The following is a 27,615-nucleotide window of genomic DNA, read 5'->3' as shown; positions in this document are numbered from 1 at the left end:
CAGGAATTTACTGGTTGTCCCTAATTGGCAGTGACACCAGAGAGGGTATCCTTACTCTGCCTGGGAAAGGCATGTCTCCAGACTAATTCTAGAAGACTTACACATAGTCCCTGACAAGAGATTGTCTGGTTTCCTGGTTTAGCAGTGGGTGTATACAGCTAAAAGAGGGAGCATACTAGGTATCTTATAAAGAAACAAAACCCACACTACAGGGTAGTTGGAGCTACATGTTCCTAGAAACTGGGATGGAGGAGTTTCTACCCCTCCTCACTCTGCTTGCTCTGTTTTCCCGAACCCAGAAAACAATCCCTTCTTCGTCCTACTCTGGGTGAGTTCCTGCTGTTGGTGTAGTCAGTTTCTCAAAGGCAAGGTGGTCCAAAGCAGGACATGACTCTAATAGTATAAGGATTCATATTCCAAAAGATCCATTTGATCTCTCCTATAGTAATAGGAGAGACCCATGAAAATAGGAAGCTACAGAACAAACTCTTTGCTGTTGTTTCCTCTCCTGTGAACTGGACAGGAAGCTCCTTCTTTTGTCCACTTTGTCTCTGTGAAGACGGTCTAGCCTCTTAAGTAACGTAGCCAACATGTCTAAACATCAGCAGAACGTAACACCATGGCCAGAAGATGGCTCTGGGTGGGTATGGGATATTCTGAATTCCAAGATGAGAGCCACTGTATAGCTTTAGCTCACAGAGAGGTAGTTGCCTCACCTTTAGACATGGGAAGCTCTGTGCAGCCATATCACAGACACTGTAAAAGCAGGCATGTAGATGGCCATGGACCTGACACCGCATACACTTGTGTCAAGGTCTCTTTAATTGAATTGAGCTGACTGTAGTTAGTAGCCACATACACAAAGTTCATAAGCATGAACTCTACCCTGGACATAACATGGTGCTCATTGATTAAAATAAATGAGCAAGTATAGACTGAGGTTCCCACACACTGAGACTCCACAGACTGAGGATCCCACAGACTGAGGCTCCCACTCCACATCTAGACTGTGGAAACTGTCATCACTAGATGTGGAGGTTTTTAATGTGTGTGGGGGAACCATTGTCTATGTCATTTCTGTCAACTGGTGTCTCTTCTGGGCATATGTCTTTGGTTTGTTCTGACTTAAGTAAATTAGCAAATTGCATGCTGACCTAGGTTTAAGTTTGCACAAAACTAGGTGATTCTTTGACTTATACCAGATAAGTTAATTAATTTTGAATGCAATAAATTATTCGTTTTTAAACTCTAGGAAACTTTCAGATGATTCTCAAATGAGCTGGAAGACTGGGGCTACCTTTAACACCTCCCCCAACAGGACTGCGGTCCATTCTTTAACCAGGAAGGAAACCCCAAAATCATCACAAAAGCTACTTTGTTCGGGTTTCCGTAGCTCTCCAGTCTGTCTGTTTTTTCATCCAGAGATGCAATGGAGGTGCTGTGTTGTAGTGTTAGTGTCATAGCCCCTTACTTTCCATGGCTTAAAGATATTCTTCCCTTAAAACAATCAAATTTATAAATGAACACACACACACACACACACACACGCGCACACACACACACACACACACACACACACACACACACAGAGCCCAGGCATGGAAGTCAAATACTTCACCATCTTTCTCATATGTAGACCCTAAAAATGTCAGGATTATGGAAGTGATGAATAGAAACTGGTGTCAGGGCAGGAATATAAACTAAGGGATCATGGTCCAAGGTTCTTGTTTAAGACAAGAAAGTTCTAAGAACCTAAGCTTCAGCCTGGTGACCACAGAATTAGAAATTCAAGTAACAGGTACAAAGGATTCAAGCTGCAGCTTATGTATCCTAATGGCTGCTGGGCCTGATGATATACTGGATCCACCTATGGGAGTAGAATATCATGTGACATGATTTAGAACTCCTTGAAAACTCCTGTGAGAGACAGTGTTCTTGGAAGTTGGTTAAAGGTTTTAGGAGATCTCATCATAAACTCCCAGAATGTGAGCAGAGTTTCTTAGAACAGAATATGAGAAGACAATGTGTCCTGAATAGTTTTTATGTCAACTTGACACTCAACAAAGTCATCTGAGAAGAGGAAACCCCAACTAAGATCTTACCCTCAGTAAGATCCAGCTGTAGTCAATCCTAAAACAAGCAGCCTCTTCATGGCCTCTGCATCAATTCCTGCCTCCAGGTTCCAGCCCCGCTTAAATTCCTATCCTGATTTCCTTCAGTGAGGAACTATGATACTCAGGTGTAAGCCAAATAAACCCTTTCTTCCCCAAGTCGCTGTTAGTCATGATATGTAATCACAGCAGTATCAACCTTAAGTAGTACAGAAGTAGGTGCCAGGATAATGAGGTATTGCTATGACAGAGCTGGCCATGTTTTGTGGAGGTCTGTGGAAGGACTTCAGTAATTTGGGCTAGAAGAGCCATTGAGTGTTGAGAGCTCAGTAAGCTATTTTGTTGGAGCTTTGAGGATAAGAATGTTGAGAGCAGTACAGAAGCAGGCCTGACCTGTGTCGTTGCAGAGGGAAGCAAAACTCTACTGAGCCATTGTGTGTGAAGTATCTATGGTTTCTGATCTACTGGAGCTGAAGAAGCAGCTGAGATTAAAAAGAAGCCAGAGCCACTAAAGTAAAACTTTTGATTTACTGATACAATTAATGGTGGTCAGCTGGGACTTAGAAATAGCCGTGATCGAGACCAGCATCATGGAGGTAAAGTCTGGAAAGTAATTCTTGAGAATCAGCACAGAGAAACTGCATTCCAGAGGCAGCCAAGGTTGTACCTCAAGCTGACAGCTGATCTTGGTAGTGTAAGAATCACCCAGGTGGTACTGGTTTTGATTTTGAAAGCGTGAAGTGATCACGGAGAACAGCTGAGTCTCCGTATTATCTAGGCCAGAAGAGGCCTTTGGTAAAGTGGTAAAAGTGCAGCCTTCTAGGCAGTTGAAGGCTCAGGATTGAAGGAGTCACAGAGAGAAGTGAAGCACCATGGAATGGCTAGGACAGGCTACTGGCGAGAGTGCAGTTGAGTATTTTGGAGATGCCAGTATCATGGGACAGCCACCAAGAACAGCAGCGACTGTGGAGTGGAGTCTGCCTTAGGTTAGAAGACAAGCTATTGTGCTACAGAGAATAGAGCTGGAGAAGTAACCAAAACCCTTTGCAGCAGGCCAGAAATTTGTAAGTCAACCCCAGATACTGGATATTTTGTTATTTACACCATTGGGGTTTGGTTTGGTTTTGATCTGATTGTGAATGTGCCCGGCTTCTTCCTTCTTGAAGTAAGAAAGTATTTTATTTAATTTTGATCTTTTTAGGACCTCACAGTTGAAAATTGCCTTTTAAAAGAAAATTTTGATTTCTACAGAGACTAGATATTTTAAAGAGACTGAATTTTTAATGTTTGAATTTGTAAACATTATGAGACTTTTAAAGCTACTTATGTTTATAATATGAGATCTTGGGATGAGTGAGAAAGGAAAGTTTTCAGCTTAATGGTGATAAGTTTGTGTGTCAAGTTGACAAGGGGTCAATTGTCCTGGATATTTTTATGTCAACTGACACAAGCTACAATCATCTGAAAGGGGGGAATCTCAGTTAAGAAAATTAATTAAGCCTCAAATGGTTTAATCTTTCTCAGAAAGGGAAATAGAATAGGTATCAGAAATGGATAGAGGGAGGGAACTGGGTGGTAGAGGGGAAGGGGAGGGGAATGGCCAGTGGTGGGTGGGATCAGGTGTAGGGAAAGTAGGAGAGAGAGAAGGGAAATTGGCGGGGAGTGAGGGGGGACAATATCTAGGATGTACAGGAGACCTGGGATGAGGGAGGCCCCAGAGGGTCTGTGGAGGCTGAGATCCTAGCAGTGGGGGATATGGATCCTAAAGTGGCCACTTCCTGTAGCCAGGCAGGACTCTGTAGTGGAAGGATAAGGACAGCAATCCATCCACAAAACCTTCAACCCAAAACATGTCCTGCCTACAAGATGTTCAGGAACAAAGAGCAGAGAAGAAAGGAATGGCCAGCCAATGACTGTTGCAAATTGAGACCCATGGGCAAGAACCAATCCCTGACACTATTTTTTTTTTTTTTTTGGTTCTTTTTTTCGGAGCGGGGGACCGAACCCAGGGCCTTGTGCTTCCTAGGTAAGCGCTCTACCACTGAGCCAAATCCCCAGCCCCTTCCCTGACACTATTAATGATACACTTGCAGACAGGAACCTAACACAACTGTCCTCTGAGAAGCTCTATTTATCAGTCAATAAAAAGAAATGCAGAGACCTACAAACAAATAATTAAATGGTGCTCAGGGAATCTTGTGGAAGAATTGGAAGGATTGAGGGATCCAAAGAGGACAGGAATTCCAACAGGTCAGTTAACCTGGACTCTTGGGGGCACCCACAGACAGAATCACCAACCAAAGAGCATACAAGGGCTGGACCTAGGGCCCCTGCACATATGTAGCAGATGAGCAGCTTGGTTATTATGTTGGTCCCCCAACAACAGGAGGGAGGGCTGTCCCTGAATATGTTGCCTCTCTGCCTGCCTGTGGATTCTGTTTCCCAAAATGAGCAGCCTTTTCTGGCCTCAGTGGGAGTGGATGGGCCTAGTCCAGCAGCAACTTGATGTGTGCAGTAGGAGGGGGCTTCCCCCTGTCAAAGGAGAAGGGAGAAGGGGGAAGGGAGAAGTGGGAGGAAAATATGTGTGAAAAGGTTAGTGGGAGGAAGGGGGGATATTGGGATGTAAAGTGAATAAATAAATTTAATAAAAGGAAAAAGAAAATGCCTCCTTAAGACTGGGTAATCGACAAGCATGTAGGGAATTTTCTTAATTAGTGATTGATGGGGGAGGGCCCAACCCATTGTAGATGATGCTGTCCTGAGGCTGGTGGTCTCAGGTTCTATAAGAAAGTAGGAAGATCAAGCCATAGGAAACAAGCCAGCACTCCTCCATGACCACTGCATCAGCTCCAGTATCTAGGTTCCCACCATATCTGGATTCCTTCCCTGGCTTCTTCATGGATGGACTGCAATGTGAAAGTGTAAGCCTCTCCAAATTGCTTTGGTCATGGTGTGTCATCACAGCAGCAGTGACCTTAAGGAAGACACAATGTGAGAAGGGAATTAGGAAGAGATACAGGGAGAGGATGACAAGTTAGGCCAAGAAGAGGTGATGAGAAAGGGGTGTGAGCAGCATCTGAGAGATGGGAAGGCAGCCTGAGAGGAGAGGATGTGTGGAAAGAATGTGAGGGAAGAAGAGAGACAATGCGGGGAGAGATCATGAGGACTTATGAAGAGATGTGAGGAGAGACTATAGGGGAACACAAGATATGAAGGGTGTTTTAAATAGATCCAGCCAGTCCTTGCTTTTATACACTAAAGAGCTGTCCATTCATGGGTGTAATCTTTACTCATCACTATAGTTTGATAAAGATGAAAGGAAAACGAAAATGCAGCCTATAGTGCAGAGCAAAAGTTGTAGTTTTTAACATTTACTTTGCTACCTTCATAGGAGTGATTCCCCACTCCCCACCCCCGCAAGGAGACTCCTAATGTTCTTTAGACACTCTGATTTGGCCTCCAGATGCCATTGAAATGTGTTTACAGATGTGCAGTACGACTTCTAGGGAGACATAACACACATACCTTCTGAGAGAGGGGACAAAGACTGTCCAAAGTAGGGATACCACCCAAATCCAACTTGGTTTACTGGGGATCAGAAATGACTCAAAGGCACCTGTATCACCAAACCTCACCCAAGCTCATGATCTGGGAACCCAGAGCACACTACAGCCTGCAGCTCAGCCAGCTGCTACCTCAGTTGGTCTCAGAGTTCTCTTTGCACTTTGGTTTTAACTGTTTAATCCAACAGGGAGGAGTTCGATGGATCTGTTCATTTTCAGGGATTGTGTTTTGGGGGATGTTACATCTCAAATGAGACACTTTACTTGCCCTTTTAAAAGTGGACTATTTCGAGGAGAAGGACTCTGGTACCTCAGGGATACACAAAATGTTCCAGATTACCATTGCCACTGGAGGCCAGCGGAAGACACAATCCAGCTGATGTTGAGCGATGCACATCTTCTCTTTCATGTGGTGCTTCTACTTATTCTACTTATTCTTTTACAATTTCTCATAGGTATTTCATATATGTGTGTATGGTAGGCTTTTAATCAAAGTATCCTATTATCCCCACATTCCCTTTCCCAACCCCCACCAAATTTCTTCTTCCCAAGTCTGCTTTCTACTTTATTGGGGTGTGTGTGTGTGTGTGTGTGTGTGTCCTTGTCCAGTTGGCTCCATCATCTCAGAAAAGTGCAAGTGTTAAAGAGGTTAGTTTTAATAAGTTTCTTCTCTCTCTAAATATCACACTTCTGTATTTTTTTACATTAATGTATTTATTTCCTTTACATCTTCAATGAAGCTTCCCTTACCCCCTCTTCTCCAGTTCCCACCTCTCACCTCACCTCCCTTCATCCCCCTCCCTTTCTCCTGAGCAAAGAAGAAGATGTCCATGGATGTCAATCTGCCTTGGCATATCAATTTGCAGTAGGACCAAATATATCTTCTCCTATTGAGGCTAGAAAAAGCAGCCCGGTTAGGTGAAAGGAAGCCAAAGGGAGGCAACAAAGTCAGAGATAGCCCCCATTCCTGCTCTTAGGGGTCCTACATGAAGACCAAGTTGAACATCTGTTACATATGTGTAGAAGGATTTAGTCTGTTCTATGAATGCGCTCTGGTTAGTAGTGTAAGCCTCTGTGAGCCTCTGTGGGCCCTGGTTAGTTTCTGTAGGTTTTCTTGTGGTGTCCTTGACCTCTCTGGCTCCTTCAATTCTTCCTCCCCCTCTTCCATGATATCCCCCAATCTCTGTCTAATGTTTGGCTGTGGGTCTCTGCATCTGTATCCATCGTCTGCTGGGTGAAGTCTCTCTAATGACAGTTATGGTAGGTTCTTGTCTGCAAGTATAAGAGAATATCATTAACAGTGTCAGGGGTTGGCTCTCTCTCATGGCATGGGTCTCCAGTGTGGCCAGTCATTAGTTGACCATTCCCTCAATTTCTGTTCCATCTCTATTCTGCACATCTTGTAGACAGGACAAATTGTGGGTCAAAGGTTTTGTGGGTAGGTTGGTATCCCTGGCCCTCCATTGAAAACCTTGCCTGATTACAAGAGGCATCTGGACTGGATAGAGAAGTGGGGAACTCGGTGGGAAAGGTAGTTAGGAGGGGAACATGGATCAAGTGTGGGGAGGACAGAGGGAGCGAGAACTGGTGAAGGGGAGGTATCTCTGGGATGAACTAGAAATATAGGATAAGAGAAACTCCCAGGAACCTATGTGGGTGACCCTAGCTAAGACACCTAGCAGTAAGGTATATGGAACCTTTCTATCTTTCTAGGTCAGGCAGCCAGACTGCTTTCTATGAGTGGCACCTTTGTTCTGACCAGCAAGGACACACAAGCACTTGGCAGAAACAAATACTAAACAAACAGAATGGAGCCACTCCTGTCTAAGCTTGAGTGGGCATCAGAGCATGGAGTCCATTTATATGGTGGGTAACCAAGTCTCCAGAGAGTAATTGAGATTCACATTTCTGAAGTTAAGGCCACAAAGAACACACCCAGCTGTGCACAGCCTGCTTCTTCAGTGGAGGAAAAGAAAATGGTCAGGTTGTAAAACTTTTTATTTTCCCATTTTCTAAGAGAAATCTATCATGAAACATGTAAAGTTGTCTAGGGAGGCCATTACTGGTCTGTGTGGCAAATAGATGTTTCTCCTAGCAAAGCCTGGTGGTGCCCTGTCCCCATTACTTCAGTTCACATGCGCTAGGGCATCTATAGACCCATATTTACTATGATGTGTTCAACTCAGGATGCTGAGTCAGGGATTCAAGAATATCAATGTCTAAGATGAAGAAAACAAAAACTTAGAAAGTGGATGTGGATGTGATGGATTTTGGATCTTCTGTTTCACCTGAAATCACATCATTAGAATCATCATGTCACAAAAGATGTAGCAGCTGCCAAGGACTTATTTATCTTTATAAGTGCTAAATCCTGAATGTTAGCCATTCACTTCACATAGATGTGTTTGAAGAGGTACATTTCCCATTCTCTTGCTTCACCTTTCTGATGAAGAGGGGACCAGGTCTGATCAGCACTCCAGGCTGACTGTGTGTCTTCTTGGTTCTAAAGGTAGTTCAAGGTCCTAAGGTAGCAGCCTTGGACTTGGGAGGACCCACCTGAGGAGAGGCCTGGGTATTTATGGTACATCCCACAGTATTCTGCTGACTTTCTGATTATCTCTTCCCCACTGCAACCCCAGAATGAGAACACTTGGAGCTATGGCAGTAATGCTGGTTGTGATGGGAACTGCAATTTTCCTCCCTTTCCTCCTGAGAAGCAGAGACATCTTGGGGGGTAAGTAACAAATGATATATGATTGTTTTATTCTTCTAAAGTTGCTTTTCACACTCAACAGACCAAACATGTCATGGCAGTTGTTGAGAATCAGTTAAGTTTTGTGCTTGTCAAAGGGAATAATACAATTCTTTGGTTTAGATGGATTAAATTATAATTCCTCCTTTAAAAGAACTGATTTTCCCCATGATTATAGAATAAATCATTTCTGTCTTATCTGTACCTATATCTTTTAAAAAGTTATGAAAATTTTTGTTTCTTTGTTCTAAGATCATCTTAAATGCCTCTGGTATAGTTTTTAGTTTAGTTGTATGGGAAGTTATAGTAAAAAAAATCTACTGAGATGTCTGGATTAACATACTCATTCTTTGCTATAAAGAAGAAAAAAGGAAGGAAGGAAGGAAAGAAGGAATGAAGGAAAGGAAGGAAGGAAGGAAGGAAAGAATGGGAGGGTAGAGAAGGGAAGGGAAGGGATGGACAAGAAAGGGACCTGGGAAAAGAAAAGAAGAAAGGACAAGTGGTCACCCTGAAGCAAGCTTCCTGGTGGCAGGACGCTGCCCCTAAGTCTCTCACACACAGCCCAGACTTAGCATCCTTGTCTATACTCAGACCTGCTTCCTGCTAGGAGCTACATTCTGCCTAATTTATCTGCCTGAGCATCATGACTGTACTGAAGTCACCCTGCTGCCTTCCCAGGCTCAGGAACTCCTAAAGAAAGCATCCATCCACCTTTCCCTCTGGGTATCCACAATCAGGGATTGGTAAAGCACTCTTTCTGATGGGCATGACCCTCCCCTTCCAAGTCTGGCTCTTCAACTGACCACCACGACCTGTATTCCTGGTGAGCATTAATAATGTGGGAATTGTGTTTCCATGACAACTAAAAAAAAAAGAGGGGTTGCTCATTTGAAATCTTCAAGAGAAACTAAGTACACCCCTTCATACCAATCTTTCTAACATCTGGAGCATGACAGGTGTTCAGCACACAGAAGGAAGTAAAACCACTTTATCCTTTTGTTCAATAACTATCAAGACCCCAGAGGAATAAAACAAGGCTGAAAAGATAGAGGTCAACAGTTTAGCCAAGAGCTCAATACTGCACCTGTGAGCTGTCCATAAAACCATCTGCACTGTGTAGCTTTAAAATTTGAAATCATATTCTTTTCAAAAATGAGGATATGGGACATCTGTAACTCTGCCCACAGAGTGTTTGTTTTGTTTCTTGAAACAGGGTTTCAGTATGCAGTCCCCATCGGGTTGGAAATCACCATGCAGAACATACAAATCTTCCTGCCTCTGCCTCTGCCTCCAGAGGGTTGGGATGAAAAGCAAGATTTATAAATCTGTAATAGAGTCAACTCTTTTGCTTACATTTTAATAGCATATAATAATGTGCAACATGACCTCCATAATGATAGTGTGCTTCGGAGTGTATTTTACCATTCATTAGAATATTTTTAGCTGGCTTATTATCCATCTACACTATAAATTTCTTAGGTAGAAAACTTATAGGTAGTGGTGCCGCACATTGGTTGGCAAACACTGAAGAGAGATGAAACAGACTCACAAGGTCAAAGTCAGCTTTGGCTGTACCTTAGTCAGGTATAGGTCAGCGAGGGAGGACTTGCTGGGTTATGTGTGAGACCCTAGATTTGATAATAAATTTGTTTAAACCATCAAAATCACTGTTAGTGCCTTTCAAGTTCTGCATGGCATGGTAGCACCCCTCTAATGCCACCTGAGGCAGGAGGATTGTGAGTTAAAGGCTAGCATCTGATGTATAGTAAATTTGAGTGAACTCAGCCTGGACTTCATAAGACCCTGTGATAGAAAAACCAAAACAAGCAAAAATAATTTGCTTCACAATTGCTCAATCTTATGTTCTTTAATAGAAGAACATTTATCAGTTGAAAACTAAACGACAGTGTCTTTGAAACAATTCACCAGTATTCACCAGTAAAATGTATTTGAAACACAGTTTTCATATCTATTTCACTACAGCCAAAATTAAATGTATCTGGAAAATGACAACGCAGATGACTTTGTACATTTGGGGGACATCAGTGACACTTTGAGAAGCAAAGCTGTAGGGGGACACCACACACACACACACCACACACACACACCACACACACGCGCGCACTCACTCTATGCAAAGCCAGATGCCTCAGAGCACAGAGGAAAAGAATTCTTGGCACCTGGAAATTCAGTAATAAAGTACTGAAAATGAAAAAAAAAAAGGTTTCATTTTCTCTTAGAGTATACCCGCGATCATTATAAATCTAGGAAAACTTTGCTCATCGTGTCTCTTGACAACCCTCAGTAGCACATGCTCCATGAAGTACTGTGTATTCCTCTCAACAGACTGCGATGGGCTTCCAGTGTTTGTGCAAAATTAAGATCCATGCGAAATTATCTTTATGGCGGACTCAGCAGCTCCAGTGTAGCTGTGAAAAGGAAATAAGATGCAAATGAACAGCATGAGCAGGAAAGCTGCCTTCAAACCCTGAGATTGGGAAGCCAGCCTAGTAGGGGGAGTTTGTTTAAAAGGCAAGCTGGCCAGCTCTATTCCAGTTCACCAGATTTCTGAATGCAGAGATCGTCAAAACGGGATCCACACGTGGCTCTGAGTGAACCCCAAGTGGTCAGAGTCAGCCAAAGGCAGGGCATAAGAGCCTGGGGCCTCTGTGGCTTTGGAGAAGAAGACCTTGGCTTTCTTTCACGTCTTTTGCTTTGTATTTGTGAACGAGTTTGGAACTATGTAGCCTGCTTCTTTGTCCTGACATACAGTATCTTCTTGTATAATGGCTTCTTCATTCCAGTTATGAATATGCAAGAGGTGCGATTCTAGAGGCCAGTGTGCCTCCCAGAGCAGATGGCACTTTCAGGACATACACGTGGACAGCCAGATGACAGATGCTATCTCCAGGATGGGGAATAAGTCAAGTTACTCTCTAGAATGTAGATTTCTATTCTAGAGAAACAGAAGAGACCAAGTTGAAATTCTTAGGATTATTGACCTTACCCTCAACCACAAGTCAGATGTAGCCTATGCACCTGCTAGGTGGATCTTGAGATGCAAAACAAAAAATGCCACAGGTCTTAGAGAAGCACTCTGTTTCCCCCTTCTGGCCAGAAAATCCATTTGTAAAGTATCTCACCACTCTACTGGGAAGAATGAAAAGGAGACTAAGTCTCTAGGCAGCCACAGACATCCAGGAACCCACATTAAAAACACAGCTGCCAGCTGCCTGGGGGCATTCCCCATTTATCTGCCTATTTGCAGCTTGTTCCCTAGTAAGTAACAACCTGTTTCCTCCCCCTCTTTCCTTTCTTTCCTTGCTTTCTTTCCTTGCTTTCTTTCCTTCCTTTCTTTTCTTATGAGCCAAGTCTGCTGCTCTAGCAGCTCCCATGGGATGCCAGCATACAGGTCAAGGTCTGCTGTCTGCCAGTCTTCTCTCTTATCTATCCTTCCTTTGTCTAATTCATTCGACCCCAGAAAGGTCAGCTAAGACGGGCAGAAGAGAAAATTCTCTCTCCTCTGATGCGGATGAATGAGACACCTCTGTTCATCCAAAACATAATTAATTTAAAATCTATCCAATTCCACAGAGAGTTTGGAAGATCATAGAAGAGAAGCATTTCTGTGGGAAATTTCTCAATAGAAAAACCTTTGGTTCAAAGATAAAATGTGAAATAATCAGCCTTTCTTTAAAACTTGGAAAAATATTTTGTAACATAGCAAATGAAATCATAAGTAATACATGATCATATCAATTTAAATATCAACTTAGTATTGGTCAATAGCAGAAAATTAGTTCACTGGCAGCTACTATTCCCTGGAAATGCACATGTACACACACACACACACACACACACACACACACACACTCACACTCACACTCACACACACTCTCACAATTTTTCTTCACAGTTAATTGTTCAGTGCAAGCATTTAGCTCGCACATAGTGATGTTTCTACTAAGTCCAACTTCTACCTGGCACCAAAGAGGTAAAAACTATGTGGTCCAGCCCTCTAAGTTTCATAGTGCGCAGGGCACAAAGTGAAGGACTGATCTTTTTTTTGTTCTGCTGTATCCCACTCAGAAGGTAATTACTCTAAGGGAGAGAGAATGAGTTGGATAGTTTAAGTAGATACTTCGGAGGGGTGGTTGGAGGGAGTGTACACAGATATGTTAGGGTATTTGCGGCCATGTGCATGTGTACAGAGGGCAGAAGAGGGCATCAGGGTTATTACTCTATAATTCTCTGCATTGTTAACCTAAGACAGGTTCTATCACTGAGCCCGAAGTTAGACTGGCAGCCAATGAGCCTCAGGGATCCTTCTGTCCCTGCTCTGTGCAGCATTGCAGTAAAAGGTACATATAGCTGTGTCAAACTTTTTTCCTGGATACTGGGGTCTGTACTGAGGGTGTAATGCAAATGTCCCTATATCCACTAATCCATTTCTTTAGTGCCAGATGACAATACATTTTAAGGTAAGGGGGAAATCAAGCTGTTATACCTAGAGCTTTGAAAATTAAACCTTGTTCGTGTAGACTGTGAAGATCTTTCCCATGGAAAGGAGTGTGGATGTCACTCTGTGGGCATCAGGGTCTTTGTGTTGTGAGGGGAGGCACAACCTAGCAGGTCTATATTTACAAAGCCAGCTGACTTACTACAGCAAGAACAAAAGATAAGTGAGTTGTCGGCACCATGACTTGTCCTATTCGATAATGCTGGTGTACAGAACTTCCCAAAATGCATTAAGGAAGTGAAAGGAAAAGACAAACATTTTCAAGGGTCTCCAACTCCACTTGATTCGAGACCAACTGTCAAAGACTCTCTTAGTCATTGTACTGTTGCTGCAAAGAGAGAATGTGACCAAGGCAACACTTATAAAAAGAAAAAGAAAACATTTATTTGGGGAACTTGTCTCACAGTTTCAGAGGATTAGTCTAAGATCATTGTGTTGGGAAGACAGGTATGGCATTGGAGCAGTAGTTTTACATCCTGATCCATAGGCAGCAGGCAGAGAGAGAAACAGGTATTCACAGATACACTGAGAGACAGAGATAGAAGGAAAGCAGCAGACTGGGCCTATTGTGGGTTTTTTAAACATTTACACCTACCCCCAGGGACACATCTCTTCCAAAAAGGCCACATATATTCATTTCCAAACAGTTCCACTAATTGACCCAAGCATGCAAACCATGACAGAGGCCATGAATACTGGCGGGGACAGAAGAAGTTCAAGTTGAAGATGAATATTTGGGGGAGGATAAGAGAGAGAAATAAAAGCCAGAAGAGCCAAAAATATCAAAGAGGAGAAAGGGAAGAGAACTCAAGAACCAAGGCTGGGACAGAGAGGGCCATAGACAAGAGATTCAGCATTCTGTGAGCCCTCTGGAATCAACAGGCTTGCCACAAAGAGACCTACAATTTGTTTATAAATAGAGCCAAGAAATCACCATTCTCAATGTAAGAGCACTGAGCAGGATGTAGCATTCCAACTGTGGGAAAACTCTGCTCATTAAGGTCAAAGTCCACCATGACCAGATAGCCTCTGGGCTTGGTACATTATGGAAGACTTTCCTTCTCTGAACTTGTCCATGGAATTCTAAGCCTCCAAGCCCACCTCTACCTGAAGAATGTCACACAGCCTCAATTAGTTCATAAGTCCAATTTTTCTTTCTTCTGATAAAACCTGTTCAGTCAGCACCAGAGATTCCTGAAATGCTTCCCCATGTTAATGAGGCACTCTAGGTACTCTAAGATTCCAGCCAATGACATTTGCCCATTCTGGATGTCCCTACTTCCAGTCCCTCAAAACTTTGAAAGCTTTCAATCACCCTTAGTAAAGTTGATCTGCTTACTGACAGCTTGTCTCAGTGTGGTCCTTCACCATACATACTCACAGGGCTTCTAAACCAGCTCACCCCCACCCCACCTGTGCTGGATGTCTCTGCTCTCACTGCCCTTGTGGACCAAACCAGTCAACAATCTGAGGGCTGGGAGATCCACACCAACATCACTCAGCAATGTCCTCTTACCACAGTATCCTGACTCTAGTATGCCCACACCTATAGCCTCCCTGTTATGAGGCCAGCAATGCCCACTCAGATGGTAAATTCAGGACTACAGCTGTCTTCAGGAATGGAAATGAGAATTGGATTTAGCAAGATAGATTTAGAAGGAAATTGAGTAGACATACTGTCCCCCACATTGGAGACTGGTGTGGTTTTGGGAACTTGTGATCTTAAGGCTCTCCAACAACTTCCCATCACATTGTATCTTCTTTCCTCAAGTAGCAAAGGCAGATGCTGTCAGGGGCTGAATGGTGCAAAGTTGTCTCCTTGATACAGTTTCTGAAATGTGCAGTTATTTAGTTTACCTTTACACAATTTGTTTCAATTTTGCATAGAAACTAATGCTCCAGAGAGTTCCAATAAGCTGATCATTTCTAGAGACCACATGACTGTCACTATACCCATCTGCTAAAGCCGGCAGAGTTGCTGCCCTGTGGGGTCTGTTTTAATGGTGATGTGTTGATTTATATCCTAGGGAAGACTATGACATCCCATGTTATCAATGTTGTAGAAACGAGCCAGCTTCTGGTGGACAATGCAGTCTACAACACCATGAAAAGGTGAGTGTTCACCATAACGTCCTGCAATTGAGGCATTGAAGCTCATGTGAGATGACTCATGGTTCCAGTGTGATTGGCCACCATGAAAAACAATGCTCACTCTCAAAACTCTTTGCACAGAGAAGATGAAATCAAAAGCCAGAGGTCTAATCATAGTTCAAGGTGCCATGATGACAGAGTCTGAAGCTTGGACAGGAATAAAGTTAGGGCACTTTACAGAGAAAGGGGTGTTGTTTATTCAGGCTTGGTGCCTAGCCCCTATAATGTCACCATAACACTACCTCAAGCATAGAACCAGAGCCTCAACCTGCTTGTCACTGTTTCCTAAAATAATTGACTTTTTATACTAATTATAATTCAAAAATGTTTTCTAATCATATCACATGTATGTACATCTGTGGCCCACATGCATGTCTAAGATTCCTGCACTTGCTTTGTGCCTGCAGTGAATGTAAGAGGGCATCAGAGCCCTAAAACTGGATTTACAGACAGTTACAAGCACTGAGTAGGTGCTGGGAATCTAATCTGGATTCTCTAAATCAGTGCCCTTAACTCTGAGTCCTGTCTCCAGCCTGTGGCATCACATTTTTAAATATGCGACAGACACCATTGCTAGTGGCATCATGGTGACTCATTCGATATTCAAAAAATCAAAAACATACTAGGTTTTGTCTTCACAAACATCATTTCATTGGAAGTCGGTGAAAAGTTACAACTTCTCTCAAGGTACAAATTATTACCTGACATCTTCTGATTTACTTCAAATTTCTATTGTCCCAAGTAAAAAATTGTTCCACTATTCCACATTGGTTAGAGACAAATTGTTACCTGACTATTAAAAAAAATCGAAGGTGAAAGAGGAAACAATATTCTCTGAGCAGAAGAACTGATGAGAATTGTCAGAGAGAAAAGAAAAAGAGTTTGTAGTACTGTGGAATGCTCCTGGGAATCTTATAACCAGAAGAGTTACCCACTGGAAATGGGAGAAGAGGCAGAAAATTTTTAAAAACCTAAGAGTTTTATGGTGTCAACCTCAGTACATGGCCTACAACTGATGACAAAGGGCCCCATGACTGCACCATTATGGAAGGAAGAGGCATGAGGCTACACAGACAACATGGCAGCCTCACCTGTGATCTGTAGCCTGTGCTTCTGCAACAGGAAGTACAACCAAGTCTAAAAGCTGGCAGATGTGCATAAGACCTGCTATCAGTCATGGCTGGGCTACCTAGGAAGTAGCAGCTACCAGCACATCTTAGGGACCAGTGCCCTTTCTGGACCTGTAGGAGTGAGGCCATCAACTCCTCTGTTCTTTCAAACCAAGAATTCTCAGCAGACCAAGGAGATGAGATTTCCTGGCTCAAACTCTCACTTGTGTATCTGCAGAACAAAACCTATATCCATATATTCATTAGGTGGTTATCTATCTATCTATCTATCTATCTATCTATCTATCCCCTCCCTTCTTCCTCTTTCCCTCCCCTTCTGTGGTTCCCTAGTTCAGCCCACAGTGGGGTTGTAGGAGTAGACAAAACACAGAGAGTGTTTGACTGCATCTCCCCAAACCACTGACGCTGTCAGGTGCTGGGCTTTATGCACATGCCTAGACACCCCTGGGGGTGGGAGAACACAGTCTAAGGTGTGGGAAGCCAAAGTTGGGGTTTCTTGACTCTCAGGTACCCTGTCACCATGAGGCTGGGACCATTGGGGGCCCATGGGCTGAGGACGACAAACCCAGGGCTGGAGAAATGGAGAACTCTGGTTTAGCTCATCAACGAAGGTAGCTGTGATGGTCTGAAAGCAGAGAGGCAGGCCTTCTATGAGAGACAAGCTGCAGCTCTATAGGCCTTCTCCATGCTCCTCATGGTGGTTTCAATGAAAGAGACAGTCCATGTTTATCCATACCATTTATTGAACGTTCATCGTGGAAAATAAATGAGAACCAACTTCTCCGAGTGGGTCAGAGATTAAACACCTTTTGCAGGGAAGAATGTCCAGGAAGAGAAACTTATTGATTAAACCCTCAGGGTCTCTAGGTACCTCATTAGCATGAAGAACTCTGTTTTAGGCTACATGATCATCATGGGGAATGTGGGCATGAGTTCTAGGCCAGGAATCTGGCAGGGAGCAGGGAGCAGGGAGGCAACTACTGTCTCAGGTCTGTTCTACCTTGCCAAGTTTCCTGGCACAGTCCATTGTCTCACGTTCCTCCTTCCCTCCCTTCCAGAATGTAGATAGACTATTTTCCTTATTTTTTCCTCAACTGAGAGGCAGTGGGTCTGAGGAAACAGGAAGCTCTAGACAGCACAAAGTACCAAGATCACATCCTTACCACTTCCTGGGGCAACAAATCTGTTCCCTTCCAGCATTCTAAGTCAGTTTCTGACTCATGATTCCCCATGGGCTCCAGGATTATCTGGATTATCTGTGTTCAGATCTGTGACATCATCTCAGTATGCTGACATTGAGATAGTCTAGGTCTGCCTGGCAGCAGATAGGATGACTTATTGAAGGCGACACTGTTGGCTCTGCCTTCCCCACTCTTCAAACACTCAGGGGAACTAAAGAGAACATAAATCTGACACGTGACTCTCCTCCTTGGCTTTTCACATGAGGAATGCTGAGCCAGCTAAATATGAAGTTCCTGAAATGTGAGTATATGATCAATATCCTTCTGCAAATAGGAGGACACACACCTCTCATTTAACACCCTCCCACTCCCTGCAGCTGGAGTGTTAATGAGCCCTACAAAATGGCTGTAGACGTTAACTGTGGTTGGAGGGTTAAAGCATGGAGCTGTCTGTTCTGCACTGCGATTGGAGGGTTAAAAGATGGAGCTGTTATCCTGGAGAGAGCAGCAAATGGACAGCTGACTGGGCAATTGATAAACACCTCACTAAGCCCCTAAGATCAGAGCATAGGGTATAGAAGGGAAGTAAGCAGCAAGGGGGACCAGTCCTCTTGTATGTGATAGCTAAGGGGACAAACCAGAGGACGAAATGGGCACTGATCCATGGTAATAACCACTATCATCAGCAAGCTATGAGGACTAGGATGTCCAGCCTAAGGGGTCTAGGCACCAGAACAGTCAGTCTCCAGTGGCTGTCTACCTCAGACATGGCAGGGTACTGGCATCACCAATCAGCCAGCCAAGGGTTCATTTGCTGTATCCAGATAGGGCTCCTGGATATCCAAGAGGCTCTTCAGATGCTGACCTTTAGTGTCCTTCTTTTCCCTGTTTGGCAGCAGTGAGCAACAGTTGTAAGCTTGTAGAAGCAACAGTTAGTGTCACCCTTTAGTGTCACAGTCCCTGTGAGTCTCAAATATTAGGGCCCTAAGTCCTACAAATGTCCCTACCAGGTCTGGAGTTGTAGACATTTAGCCTTAGGCAGGGTCTAGTATTACAGCCCTCAGCCTAGAATTTGAGACCCTTAACTTTGAGGAATTGACAGCTCTAGGAGAATGTCCCAGCAGCCAGGGCCTACAGGTCCTCTTCTCTGACATCTTACAGCCTGCCGTTCCTTTGTCTCAGCTCTCCACTGGTTCATCACCTTTGCGTCTTTCCTTCTGATTTCTTCTTCCTGCCAAACTGCTCTCAAGCTGTTCAGCTGCTTCCTTGGCAGTGAGGCTCCTGGCTCTTCAAACCTTCCTCAATACTAGCACCAATCATACCCATCAGGGCTTTTGTTTTGGATCCATTGTGGCCTTGCCTCAGTGCCAGTCTAATGAGGTAGGAGATGTGCCCCTCTAATGAGATAGAGAATGTTCAGCAAGGCTCATGGCAGCCAACAACCTGGGATGGACCACCTCAAGGAGCTAGGGTGATTAGCAAAGCTGTGGACTTGGTAACATGTTTATGGTATATTCAGATTGTTAAACTCACAGTCTTTATCCTCAAGGCAGCTAGAGCAGCAAGGGAGAGTTCATCAACCAACTAAGTAGGAAGACAAATCACTTTGTACCCAAAATATTTGCCTGTTTACAAAGAGGAATGTCAGAAGGAGAGCTCACAATGCAAACATTAAAACATCACATTTTCCCTGTTAGCAACATCCTCTGCCCTAGTATACTTTAGAGAAATATATCTTTAGGGGCCATGCTTCTGTCTACCATTGGCTCTTCAAGATGGTGTAGCCCTATTGTGGTGCGGGACAATAGCCTCCACCTCTGAACTGGGGTCTCCTGCCCTCTGCCAGTTCCCATGAAACTTTGACCTTTTTATGTTGTAGTTAACAACTGGCAAAACCCATTTCCTCAAGGCTCAGGATGTCATTGGGTCTTTTACTAGTATGTCACATTTTGTATCATGGACATTGGTGAACCGAGTCTCTCATTTCCAATGTATGTGAGTTGGGTGTGTTTGTATCTCAACCTGGTTGCTGTCCCTCATGCCTACCTTGCAAAAGCTAAGCAGCTTACATGAGTTAAGTGTTAAATTCCTCATCTACATAATTGTCATAATTGCAGTATTTATGTCTTGAGGTTATTAAGTTTCCTTTGCATTGTGTATCTTGGGTTATGCAGCATGCTGTGTGGATATAAACAGATACAGAAAGGATTACAACAGACATTGTTCATCACCTGAAGTAACTGGTTTTGTTCTGTGGTAAGAGCAGGTAGGACCTCATGGTGTTTTCAGGCTAGAGCATGACGTAACTGCAGTGAAGCACCAGAGACATGGCTTTTTCTCAAGAGCAGCGTGTATTTTAGGCTATTACTAAGACATGGAAAAATATAACATTTCATTTATTCACAGTATGATAAAACTGAAAAGATGGCTGCTTTCCCCAATCCACAGTTATATAAACCTGGGTCTATCTGGGGTGAGTTGACAGCAAGAAGGGACATTTGTGACAGCTTCAGGGCTCTGCTTGGCCTCAGATCCTCCAGAGGTCAGAATCTGGAGGATTTGGTGATCCTCCCTAATCCAGTTAAGACTCTGCCCTGCAGTGGCCTCCTGGCCCAGGTAACAGTGAGAACCCAAAAAAACTGTTAAGGAGAACAAGATAATTGAGATGTGGATGTTTTTAAAAGAAAATATTGACCATATTCTTGACAATTTCTTCCTCACCAAAATATTGACAATATTCTTTCTCACCCAATATTGCTACTTTCTAGTTGTGCTCTATCCCTTTTACTGACCTGAACACTTCTGTGGCTCAGAGCTATCTAGGCCTTTTCTTTGTCTGACCCACAGTTCATTGTCTGGTATATGCAGTCACTTAATAAATGTTCTGTTGGTTTATTTATTGTATGTGCATGTATATGTGGCATATGTGCTGGCGATAGGGAGAGGCTAAATGGGAAGAAGGTGTGTTTGACGATTCATATGCATATGCATGAAGACTCCAGAAGTCAATCTCAAGAGCCATACATCTTTTGAGACTTGATCTCTCAATGGAACCTGGGGCTTACCAGTAAGGATATGCTGTAAGGAACCCACAAAATCTACCCATCTCTGTTTCCACAGCACTGGGCTTACAGGAGCTTATCACTATGCCCAGATGTTTCTGGAGATCAGATAAAAGTACTTACATCCTTGTTCATCAAGTACATTTGCAAAGTGGTCCCCATTTAACTTATGACTCCTTACGCTCTAGAAACCTCAAGAAAAGGGGAGTCCTTTCTCCAGCCCAGCTTCTCTCTTTCTCCAAGCTGCCAGAGTCCACCAGTGGAGCTATTTCCCGAGCAGCAGAGATCATGGAAACATCAATACAAGTCATGAAACGTGAACAATCACAGTTCTCCACGGGTAAGCAGCTGCATGCCTCCGCCTCTGCTTAGATCCATTCATAGTTTCTTATTTTTGTAATTCTGGGAAATACAGTTTCTCCCCTATTCAAATCCCATTTGGAGAAACAGCTAAACATGCTCTAATTTATGTTCTAAAATACATAGGGACTTTTCCTGTAGCCTTCTCACCGAGTGAAACACAGGGAACACACTCACTCATAAGGGCATTCTGGGGAGACATTCATTCAGGTTGTGTCTTGTCACAGCAAGCAGGGGACTGGACAGGCGCCTCAACGTCCCAGTTTGTAACCAGGACCTTCTGACTTAGTCTGTTACCCAAGGAAGGTAAAAATCCATGGACTTTCCAAGAATAAGACTAGTGTGCCATCTCTAGCAGCTCACATGGTAGCCACAGTAGAGTACATTTGAAGAAAACAGAAGCCAGATTAAAGCCTCTGTGGACTATGGTGCCATACTCAAAAATAAGCTTTCTTTTTACCAACTTCTGTGAGATTTATTTTCAGTGCAGTGTTATGAGCTATTTGATCTCTTAAATTAATCTGGTGCTGCTTCACCTGATGAGACGAAGTCATTTTAAGCCAGTATTAACTACAATTCTCAAATCCTACACGGAATAGTTAAGTTCAACTTTTACAGCAACCATGAAGTCACTCTGAAAAAGATTTCACTTCAGACCACATAGTTGAAAGACCTTTCTAAGTACATTGGTCCCTATCCAATAGTGACATCAGCCCAGATGGTGGTAGAAGTGATGGTAGGGTGACCTATCCTAAGGATGGGAGCCTATTGGTTCCTGTTTCCGTGTCATAGGACTCTCAGTCCAGGGACAGCACATTGCCAAGAGAGGCCATAGTGTGAAATTGATAATGTAAAATACCGTAAAGGTTATGTTAAAGTTATTTCCATTATAGACTCAGACACTCTGGAGTATATAAGGAAGGTGAGCTAATCCAGATAGACTTCCTGCCACGCCTGCATAAAATAGCCAATCCAGATAGACTTCCTGCCACACCTGCATAAAATAGCCAATCTAGATAGACTTCCTGCCATGGTTGTATAAACAGCCAATCCAAATAGACTTCCTGCCACGCCTGCATAAACAATCAGCAAGTGCACTGGGTAGAACCACTAGGTTATTCCTGAACATTGGCTCGTTGGCCAGCAGAAGTTCAGTCACATGAGACTCCTTACAGGACTTGATTTGCTGTGCTCTAGCAAATAAGGAGCACATGGCCCTCACACACCTGGGCCATTGTCAGGTTGCTCAATAAGGGCTGGTGCAGAGAACTCTTCTATTTGAAAATAAAATGCATTCCTGTTGGTTCTGTTTTCTAGTGAGAATCTCAATTTCATTAGTATACATTCATCACAGTTTTATAGAGTCATCTTTGAGCTTCCTTAACCTTGATTTGTTGAATAGCATAAACAGTGACAGAACTAGGAAGAAAAACAGTAAATATAAACAAAAAAAGACTGCGTTCAGAGGTACTAACCTAGAGAAATCGATAGGAGGAAAAAAAAAGGCTTTTTTATAGCAGAAGGAATGGATGCTATTAGCAAGCTCAACCAAGGTGGGTTTCTTTGGGAGGATACACATCCTGTCTTAGTGCTCTCCTGGGTAATTGTGAGATGGGGATGTTTTGTTGTACAGACCTAGCAACTTGGTTCTGGGTGATGTGTCCTGTGAGATGGGAGTAGCCTACTGACTTGTCTTTCTAGAGCCAAATGGCTCTGAGGTTGCTTTTCAGAATCACCATGAACCCAAAAAGTAAACAACCACTCCCCCTCACACACACACACACACACTCCTGGCCATGAAGATGGCTAAAGGGACTGAATGAAGAAGCATGTGACTAAAAGGGAGATGGCAGGTTTTCTCAGAGCAGTGACTGAGACTGCACAGGAAGCCCTGATGTTGAGGCCACAGCTGATACAACTGTTGGGAAGATACTTTATCTGGTGCAGATGCCACACAAAGTCTGGCCTATAGAGAGAATGTCTTGTGTATTGTATGGACATATCACCTGTCAATTAAAAAGCCTATGACCTATGGCATACATAGGGAATGGGAGGTGGGACATTCGTGGGGTGAAAGATTCTGGGACAGAGCCAAGCATGGGAAGATCAGCCTAGGAAGATCTGAGGAGATGGACACAGGGTACCTGAGCGTAGATAGCCAGCTACATGGCAGAATGTTGGTTAAGACAAATGAGATACTTTAAATTTATTCCAGTCAGAGAAGAGCCTAGTTATATGGCCAAATTATTTATAAATATATTTTGAGTCTGAGTTTTATTTCTCAGAGCATGGGGCTGGGAAGAAGAGCCAACTGGACCTAACTTCAATACTGGTCTGTCTTGTTATACAGATGCACTATCAGCAGACATCCTGGCCACAATTGCCAACCTGTCAGGATGCTTGCCTTTCATGCTGCCACCGAGATGTCCTGACACCTGCCTGGCAAACAAGTACCGGCCCATCACAGGGGTGTGCAACAACAGGTACTGTGTGAAGACCCTCTATTCATCATGAATCTCTCAAGACTTGATGACACACGCCATTGTGAAGTCTAGATCCATGAACTGTGGCCATCCACCCCTCTGTGTATCCCATTATCTCACACTCCAACTATCTACCATTGCTACCCTCGTGCTGTCCTACACTCCAGATAGAGGTGTCACAGGGGAGCTTTGCTGCTCTGTCTCGTCCTTATTTTCCAAAAAGCACAGAATGCATCACCATCACCTAATATCCCAAACCAGATACTTAGCATCTTTGATTTTTCCAAATCTCCTACCTGTCTCTAGTATGTTACCAGGACTGTCTGCTTCCTTCCACCAACCTGACTGATAAATGAATTTGACCATTTGCCACAAGGCATCAGCCCTTGTGGCATGTATCTTTTGCTTCCCTTTATGTTTGTGCTCTAAGTTAGACAAAAAGCATCACAATGTTCCCTTCCTTTTTGTTAGGGTTGGTTGGGTGCTTCTTGTACTTATATGTTAATTTCTGTACCCAAAGATCTTGTTGCCCCAAGAGGAGCAATTTCCCATATACACAAGCCTTCGTTTTGCAATTCTAACTCCCCAGTGTAAAACTATTGGTTAAACAAAACTGGCAGCAACAGATTACTGCAGGGAATAGAGAAAGGTAGAGTTTGAGTCATTGGGCTAGGGGTTGCATGTAGGGACCACTAGGAGAAGGAGAAAGGAGAAAGAGAGAGAAGGAGTACAGAAGGGGGCAGACTGGAAGAACAGGAGGTCTACATTAGCCATAATGGACCAGCAGCATATGCCCAAGTGAAATGCCTCCCCGGGACACCAAACTGCTGGAGCAGAAATAACCCAGGGAGATGCAAATAGCAAGTATTTGGGGAGCACAGTTGGGAAAGGAGCCAGTCTAGTGTTAAGTATTAGATTGGGGTAATCTCCAAGTAATTATGCAGAACCTAATAAATAATCATAGTTTGGGTCTCATTCATTTTCAGCTAAACAGGGATAAGCTTAATTCTTAGTAATTTATACCTCTGCCCTCACTTAGCTTCAGAGCAGGATCCTAGCTGAGTCTATTTTGGGGGAGCACCCCAGCCAGACAGTTATATCAATGCTTTGACTACTTCCTTCATGTTTCTCCATTAACCCTTCCTTTACCTTCTCCTAAATACTGAGGGGTGCATAACACTGCCTTGATTCTACACAAGTGCTGAATATCAAGGCTGGGTAGAGCAAGATGAGCATCCAGGAAGTGTGTGAGTGAGTATGGTAAGGGACACTATCTGTGGGAAGCAAGCCCTCTAAGGGAGACACTGCATACACTCTGACAACTCTCCTTTTTTTTTTTATCTTTATTAACTTGAGTATTTCTTGTTTACATTTCGATTATTATTCCCCTTTCCGGTTTCCAGGCCAACTTCCCCCTAACTCCTCCCCCTCCCCTTCTACATGGGCTCCCCCTCTCTATCCTCCCCCCATTACCACCCTCCCCCCAACAACCATGTTCACTGGGGGTTCAGTCTTGGCAGGACCAAGGGCTTCCCCTTCCACTGGTGCTCTTACTAGGATATTCATTGCTACCTATGTGGTTGGAGCCCAGGGTCAGTCCATGTATAGTCTTTGGGTAGTGCCTTAGTCCCTGGAATCTCTGGTTGGTTGGCATTGTTGTTCATATGAGGTCTCGAGCCTCTTCAAGCTCTTCCAGACCTTTCTCTGATTCCTTCAACGGGGTTCCCGATCTCAGTTCAGTGGTTTGCTGTTGGCATTCGCCTACGTATTTGTTGTACTCTGGGTGTGTCTCTCAGGAGCGATCTACATCCGGTTCCTGTCAGCCTGCACTTCTTTGCTTCATCCATCTTATCTAATTGGGAGGCTGTATATGTATGGGCCACATGTGGGGCAGGCTCTGAATGGGTGTTCCTTCTGCCTCTGTTCTAAACTTTGCCTCCCTATTCCACGCCAAGGGTTTTCTTGTTCCTCTTTTAAAGAAGGAGTGAAGCATTTGCATTTTGGTTATCCTTCTTGAGTTTCATGTGTTCTGTGCATTTAGGGTAATTCAAGCATTTGGGCTAATAGCCACTTATCTGACAAATCTCATTTTGGATTCTTTCTGCTCAGCTGCTAGTAGATTCCAGTTTTTTCCTTGGGTTTTTCAACTGTCAGAATGGACTGGTGTTAGGTAGTTTCCACATGTGCTTGGTCTTGCTTCCCTGGCTTGATTTCCTATGTCCAAGATATAAAGTTACCATACTACACACTGCTGCTTACCATGCTACACACGGGTGACCTTTTCAGCTGGGTGGGTCCCTCTTACCAGGACTCTAGCTACCTCTATCAGAGTCTGCTTCTGCGATCACCATGTAGTTTCAGACCAAGCTGCTTCTCTTGTCTTGGTTTTGGCACATCTATCCTGAGCTCAGCAGTGTGCCGCTCAGCAACCAGGTCACTACTTACCCAGGCAATAGCAGGATGCTTCTTCCTTCTTGGGTTATTCCCTCTAGAGTCCCAGGGAGGCTCAATTTCAGATACACTTCAGCCTCTATCTCCAAGATCTGGTCTTGTGTCTCTCTGTTGTATATCCAACCCCAGGTCACTGTTCTACCACCTTGTCTGTCTTTCTCTAGCCCAGAGTTTCCACCATGTATACATGGGGATCTCTCTGGAATTCCCACTAGCCTTGGCGAGAACTTCATGATCTCATCCCTAGAGATGTAACCTTATTGTTACCCCATTGTTCAGCTCTTGTTAGAAGGGACTACTGCTTATTATCCTCACTATTTACTTTTGGTGGGTCACACTGAGGTTGTCTTAGTTACTTTTCCTGATGTGATGATAAAGTACCCTGATAAAAACAGTTGAAAGGGAGAGAGGGTTTATTTTGACTTACAGGTCTGGACTATATCATTGTGGAGACATCACTGGGACAGGATCGTGAAGCAGCTGCTCACATTGTACCCATCATCATGAAAGAAAACCCTGAACAGTGGTTGCAGCTTGGATGGCCTTTTCCACTTTATATAGTCCAGGATCCCCTGCCAACAGAATGGCCTCACACACAGATAAGACAGATCTTCCCATATCAATCTAGCCCTCCTCAGGCATGCACAGAAATCTACCAGATGACGCTAATTTCTATTAGGTTGATGATCAATGCTAACCATCAAAATGGGCTTCTAAGCTATCATCTTACCTGTAGGTTCCTTATTTGGTAATTTCTGTGACATTTGTAGTGGGTACTAAAGAGAACTTTGTGTGTGTCTACATAAATGATGTTTAGTGTGTTTAAAACATTATTGTTTACATGCTGAATTATATTAGTGCCTTGCCCTGAACCAAGGAGCCTCATGTATGTGAGAATTTATTGCCAAACTCTGGTAATTATGGGAAGAGGAACATACAACTGATCCCAGAGGTTGTGACCCTACTAGAAAAACAGATAAACTCCAATTGAAGTAAAGACTCCTGTTATATGCTAGAAGCCAGGGTGGATGTTACTAGCAAAGAACAGCCACCTGGACACTGGCTTTTTCTACTCAAGGAGTTAAGGTCAGGTGGTTGTGAGGAGCGGGACAAAGCAGACCTTTTTCGCTAGTCACCATCACCTGTAAACATGACTTTGTTGGGAGTTAATTTTGATTGCAGGAGGTTCTTGCTTATCTGATTGCTGTTTGCCCCTAGAAAGCACCAGGTGGCTGCCCCACTGTCATCGCTCCCTCCTCTTCCTGGCTGAGTCTCCTCTAAGCATCATCCATTCTCTTAGCAAAGCTGCTTTAGTTACAGCCACTTGGCCACAGGAGTAATTTCTATTCCCGGCCCTTGTTTCCTTCCCTGAAGATAACAACCCTTATGTATTACTTACCAAGGAGCTTATACTACAAACCTGAATCCTAAGGGACTGCAAACTGTACTAAGTGCAGGAATTCTAAGGCACAGAGGCTCGGCCCACCCTCAGGCAACTTCTCTGTGGGTAGATGTTAGCAACTTAGAACTGGCTGCTTAGAGGAATCCTGAGACTAAGATGGATAAATTCTCAGCCCTTTGATCCAGCAGTTGCCTTTCAGAACTGTTTCTCAGTCCTGGGTATGTTCTATTACCCATGTAGGTTTTTTCTCCTACCCATGCTATCATCTTATTACTGAGCCTTTCTCTATGTGACGGTTTATTATCAGGAGCCTTCTGCTTCATTCGTGAATCCCTAAGGAAGTGATGACTTTTTTTGACACCCAGGATTTATAGAACCATATCTGCTTCCTATACCCTACCCTATGTTGGTTGAGTACAGGAACCTAACAGTGTAAACATGGATGTTCTT

The 27,615-nt window shown here is 43.7% G+C and overlaps 1 protein-coding gene across 1 annotated transcript in view; it reads left to right on the top strand.

Moving 5' to 3' along the window:
• Positions 1-7,617: 7,617 nt before the first annotated feature.
• The window catches only part of Tpo (thyroid peroxidase), a 69,796-nt gene continuing 49,798 nt past the window's right edge, over positions 7,618-27,615 (top strand). The window contains exons 1-5 of the mRNA NM_019353.2: positions 7,618-7,658; positions 8,314-8,408; positions 14,973-15,057; positions 20,658-20,809; positions 23,180-23,312. Coding sequence (NP_062226.2) covers positions 8,315-8,408; positions 14,973-15,057; positions 20,658-20,809; positions 23,180-23,312 — 464 coding nt within the window. The 5' untranslated portion in view covers positions 7,618-7,658; position 8,314. The remainder of the gene's footprint in view (positions 7,659-8,313; positions 8,409-14,972; positions 15,058-20,657; positions 20,810-23,179; positions 23,313-27,615) is intronic.

The sequence above is a fragment of the Rattus norvegicus genome, chromosome 6 (genome assembly GCF_036323735.1).
Source record: "Rattus norvegicus strain BN/NHsdMcwi chromosome 6, GRCr8, whole genome shotgun sequence".
NCBI lineage: Eukaryota > Metazoa > Chordata > Mammalia > Rodentia > Muridae > Rattus > Rattus norvegicus.
The sequence above is the reverse complement of the archived record's forward strand: the minus strand, read 5'-3'. Positions and strand labels throughout refer to the sequence as shown.